Source organism: Oncorhynchus keta, unplaced genomic scaffold, assembly GCF_023373465.1.
Source record: "Oncorhynchus keta strain PuntledgeMale-10-30-2019 unplaced genomic scaffold, Oket_V2 Un_contig_496_pilon_pilon, whole genome shotgun sequence".
Lineage (NCBI taxonomy): Eukaryota > Metazoa > Chordata > Actinopteri > Salmoniformes > Salmonidae > Oncorhynchus > Oncorhynchus keta.
In genome coordinates this window covers 712,501-717,500 of record NW_026288052.1, presented here as the reverse complement: position 1 = coordinate 717,500, position 5,000 = coordinate 712,501, and the positions used below count along the sequence as shown (strand labels likewise).

The 5,000-nt window shown below is 48.2% G+C and overlaps 1 protein-coding gene across 1 annotated transcript in view; it reads right to left on the bottom strand.

Moving 5' to 3' along the window:
- Positions 1 to 5,000, bottom strand: part of LOC118383756 (myosin-10-like) — an 82,523-nt gene that overhangs the window by 25,157 nt on the left and 52,366 nt on the right. Inside the window, exon 16 of the mRNA XM_052509768.1 lies at positions 1,824 to 1,941. Within this exon, the coding sequence (XP_052365728.1) occupies positions 1,824 to 1,941 (118 nt within the window). The remainder of the gene's footprint in view (positions 1 to 1,823; positions 1,942 to 5,000) is intronic.

Sequence of the window (5,000 nt, the reverse complement as noted above, 5' to 3'; positions counted from 1 at the left end):
GACAGAGGGAGAAGAAGGTGGACAGAGGGAGAAGAAGGTGGACAGAGAGGAAAGAAAGGAGGAGGGACAGAGGGAGAAGAAGGTGGACAGAGAGGAAAGAAGGGGGAGGGACAGAGGGAGAAGAAGGTGGACAGAGGGAGAAGGTGGACAGAGGGAGAAGAAGGTGGACAGAGGGAAAAGAAGGTGGACAGAGGGAGAAGAAGGTGGACAGAGGGAGAAGAAGGTGGACAGAGAGAGAAGAAGGTGGACAGAGGGAGAAGAAGGTGGACAGAGAGGAAAGAAAGGAGGAGGGACAGAGGGAGAAGAAGGTGGACAGAGGGAGAAGAAGGTGGACAGAGAGAGAAGAAGGTGGACAGAGGGAGAAGAAGGTGGACAGAGAGGAAAGAAAGGAGGAGGGACAGAGGGAGAAGAAGGTGGACAGAGGGAGAAGAAGGTGGACAGAGGGAGAAGAAGGTGGACAGAGAGAGAAGAAGGTGGACAAAGGGAGAAGAAGGTGGACAGGGAGGAAAGAAAGGAGGAGGGACAGATGGAGAAGAAGGTGGACAGAGGGAGAAGAAGGTGGACAGAGAGAGAAGAAGGTGGACAGAGGGAGAAGAAGGTGGACAGAGGGAGAAGGTGGACAGAGGGAGAAGAAGGTGGACAGAGGGAGAAGAAGGTGGACAGAGGGAGAAGAAGGTGGACAGAGAGGAAAGAAGGGGGAGGGACAGAGGGAGAAGAAGGTGGACAGAGGGAGAAGAAGGTGGACAGAGAGGAAAGAAAGGAGGAGGGACAGAGGGAGAAGAAGGTGGACAGAGGGAGAAGAAGGTGGACAGAGGGAGAAGAAGGTGGACAGAGGGAGAAGAAGGTGGACAGAGAGGAAAGAAAGGAGGAGGGACAGAGGGAGAAGAAGGTGGACAGAGGGAGAAGAAGGTGGACAGAGGGAGAAGAAGGTGGACAGAGGGAGAAGGTGGACAGAGGGAGAAGAAGGTGGACAGAGGGAGAAGGTGGACAGAGGGAGAAGAAGGTGGACAGAGGGAGAAGAAGGTGGACAGAGGGAAAAGAAGGTGGACAGAGGGAGAAGAAGGTGGACAGAGGGAGAAGAAGGTGGACAGAGGGAGAAGAAGGTGGACAGAGGGAGAAGAAGGTGGACAGAGGGAGAAGAAGGTGGACAGAGGGAGAAGGTGGACAGAGGGAGAAGAAGGTGGACAGAGGGAGAAGGTGGACAGAGGGAGAAGAAGGTGGACAGAGGGAGAAGAAGGTGGACAGAGGGAGAAGGTGGACAGAGGGAGAAGAAGGTGGACAGAGGGAGAAGAAGGTGGACAGAGGGAGAAGGTGGACAGAGGGAGAAGAAGGTGGACAGAGGGAGGTGGACAGAGGGAGAAGGTGGACAGAGGGAGAAGGTGGACAGAGGGAAAAGAAGGTGGACAGAGGGAGAAGAAGGTGGACAGAGGGAGAAGAAGGTGGACAGAGAGGAAAGAAAGAGTGACAAGGGAAAGAAGAACAGGACAGTGGAGAAGGGAGGAGGGAGTGAGAGAATAGTTTGAGTTGAAGATAAACAGAGAAGGGAACGAGAGGGGAGAGAAAACAGTGAGAGGAGGGCAGATACAGAAAGAGAGCAAATAGAAGAGAAGAGTAGTCGAGATAGAAATACAGCTGTTAGTTCATTCTGGGGAAGCAGTATTATGCTGTGAATCAAACAGATATGGGGGAATCCTCATAGGTGGATTTCACCTGTCTATTAGAAACAGTTAGGTCAGTGCCATTTCTGACTAACACTTTGATAAAGGGACCAAGTATGAAGTATTTGTTGACCCTGTGTGTGTGTGTGTGTGTGTGTGGTGGACAGAGGGAGAAGAGCTCAGAGATGAAGTGATCAGAGGACTGGTGGAGGAGAGACGCTATGTTGTCATTCAGAGGGAAATCCATGTTCTTCACCAGCCAATCATCTGCTTTATAGTCCACCTGACAGGAGAAGAGAGGGAGAGAGAGAGAGGAGAGAGAGAGAGAGAGAGAGAGAGAGAGAGAGACAGAGAGAGAGACAGAGGGAGAAGAGAGAGAGAGAGAGAGAGAGAAGAAGAGAGAGAGAGAGAGAGAGGTGAGACAGAGAAAGAGAGAGAGACAGAGAGAGAAGAGAGACAGAGGAGAGAAGGAGAGAGAGAGGTGAGAGAGGGAGGTGGACAGAGAGAGAGAGAGAGGTGGAGAGAGGAGAAGAAAGAGAGGAAAGAGAAGAGTGGAGAGAGGAGAAGAAGGTGGACAGAGAGAGAGAAGATTTTAGAGAGGAGAGAGAAAGGGAGAGACACAGGACAGAGAGAGAAGGAGAGAGGGAGAGAGACACAGAGAGAGAGAAGATAAAGAGAAGAGAGAGGGGAGAGAGAACAGTGAGAGAGAGAGAGAGAAAGAAAGAGAGAGAGAGAGAGAGTGAGACCGAGAGAGAGAGAGAGAGAGAGAGAGAGAGGGAGAGGGAGAGAGGGGGGGGGGTTTAGAAACACCTTTCCATGTTGGTGTATGAAGATGGAAGGACAGAACGAGAGCAAGATGTAAACCGTTCCAGTGTAAGGGAGGAGGGATGATAAAGAGAGGAAGATGTAAACCGTTCCAGTGTAAGGGAGGAGGGATGATAAAAAGAGGAAGATGTTAAACCGTTCCAGTGTAAGGCAGAAGGGATGATAAAGAGAGGAAGATGTAAACCGTTCCAGTGTAAGGGAGGAGGGATGATAAAGAGAGGAAGATGTTAAACCGTTCCAGTGTAAGGGAGGAGGGATGATAAAGAGAGGAAGATGTAAACTGTTCCAGTGTAAGGGATGAAGGATGATAAAGAGAGGAAGATGTTAAACCGTTCCAGTGTAAGGGAGAAGGGATGATAAAGAGAGGAAGATGTAAACTGTTCCAGTGTAAGGGAGGAGGGATGATAAAGAGAGGAAGATGTTAAACCGTTCCAGTGTAAGGGAGGAGGGATGATAAAGAGAGGAAGATGTTAAACCGTTCCAGTGTAAGGGAGGAGGGATGATAAAGAGAGGAAGATGTAAACCGTTCCAGTGTAAGGGAGGAGGGATGATAAAGAGAGGAAGATGTAAACCGTTCCAGTGTAAGGGAGGAGGGATGATAAAGAGAGGAAGATGTAAACCGTTCCAGTGTAAGGGAGAAGGGATGATAAAGAGAGGAAGATGTTAAACCGTTCCAGTGTAAGGGAGGAGGGATGATAAAGAGAGGAAGATGTTAAACCGTTCCAGTGTAAGGGAGGAGGGATGATAAAGAGAGGAAGATGTAAACCGTTCCAGTGTAAGGGAGAAGGGATGATAAAGAGAGGAAGATGTTAAACCGTTCCAGTGTAAGGGAGGAGGGATGATAAAGAGAGGAAGATGTAAACCGTTCCAGTGTAAGGGAGGAGGGATGATAAAGAGAGGAAGATGTAAACCGTTCCAGTGTAAGGGAGGAGGGATGATAAAGAGAGGAAGATGTAAACCGTTCCAGTGTAAGGGAGAAGGGATGATAAAGAGAGGAAGATGTTAAACCGTTCCAGTGTAAGGGAGGAGGGATGATAAAGAGAGGAAGATGTTAAACCGTTCCAGTGTAAGGGAGGAGGGATGATAAAGAGAGGAAGATGTTAAACCGTTCCAGTGTAAGGGAGAAGGGATGATAAAGAGAGGAAGATGTAAACCGTTCCAGTGTAAGGGAGGAGGGATGATAAAGAGAGGAAGATGTTAAACCGTTCCAGTGTAAGGGAGGAGGGATGATAAAGAGAGGAAGATGTTAAACCGTTCCAGTGTAAGGGAGGAGGGATGATAAAGAGAGGAAGATGTAAACCGTTCCAGTGTAAGGGAGGAGGGATGATAAAGAGAGGAAGATGTAAACTGTTCCAGTGTAAGGGAGGAGGGATGATAAAGAGAGGAAGATGTTAAACCGTTCCAGTGTAAGGGAGGAGGGATGATAAAGAGAGGAAGATGTTAAACCGTTCCAGTGTAAGGGAGAAGGGATGATAAAGAGAGGAAGATGTTAAACCGTTCCAGTGTAAGGGAGGAGGGATGATAAAGAGAGGAAGATGTTAAACCGTTCCAGTGTAAGGGAGGAGGGATGATAAAGAGAGGAAGATGTTAAACCGTTCCAGTGTAAGGGAGGAGGGATGATAAAGAGAGGAAGATGTAAACCGTTCCAGTGTAAGGGAGGAGGGATGATAAAGAGAGGAAGATGTAAACCGTTCCAGTGTAAGGCAGGAGGGATGATAAAGAGAGGAAGATGTTAAACCGTTCCAGTGTAAGGGAGGAGGGATGATAAAGAGAGGAAGATGTTAAACCGTTCCAGTGTAAGGGAGGAGGGATGATAAAGAGAGGAAGATGTTAAACCGTTCCAGTGTAAGGGAGGAGGGATGATAAAGAGAGGAAGATGTTAAACCGTTCCAGTGTAAGGGAGGAGGGATGATAAAGAGAGGAAGATGTTAAACCGTTCCAGTGTAAGGCAGAAGGGATGATAAAGAGAGGAAGATGTAAACCGTTCCAGTGTAAGGGAGGAGGGATGATAAAGAGAGGAAGATGTAAACCGTTCCAGTGTAAGGGAGGAGGGATGATAAAGAGAGGAAGATGTTAAACCGTTCCAGTGTAAGGCAGAAGGGATGATAAAGAGAGGAAGATGTAAACCGTTCCAGTGTAAGGGAGGAGGGATGATAAAGAGAGGAAGATGTAAACCGTTCCAGTGTAAGGGAGGAGGGATGATAAAGAGAGGAAGATGTAAACCGTTCCAGTGTAAGGCAGAAGGGATGATAAAGAGAGGAAGATGTAAACCGTTCCAGTGTAAGGGAGGAGGGATGATAAAGAGAGGAAGATGTAAACTGTTCCAGTGTAAGGGAGGAGGGATGATAAAGAGAGGAAGATGTTAAACCGTTCCAGTGTAAGGGAGGAGGGATGATAAAGAGAGGAAGATGTAAACTGTTCCAGTGTAAGGGAGGAGGGATGATAAAGAGAGGAAGATGTTAAACCGTTCCAGTGTAAGGGAGGAGGGATGATAAAGAGAGGAAGATGTAAACCGTT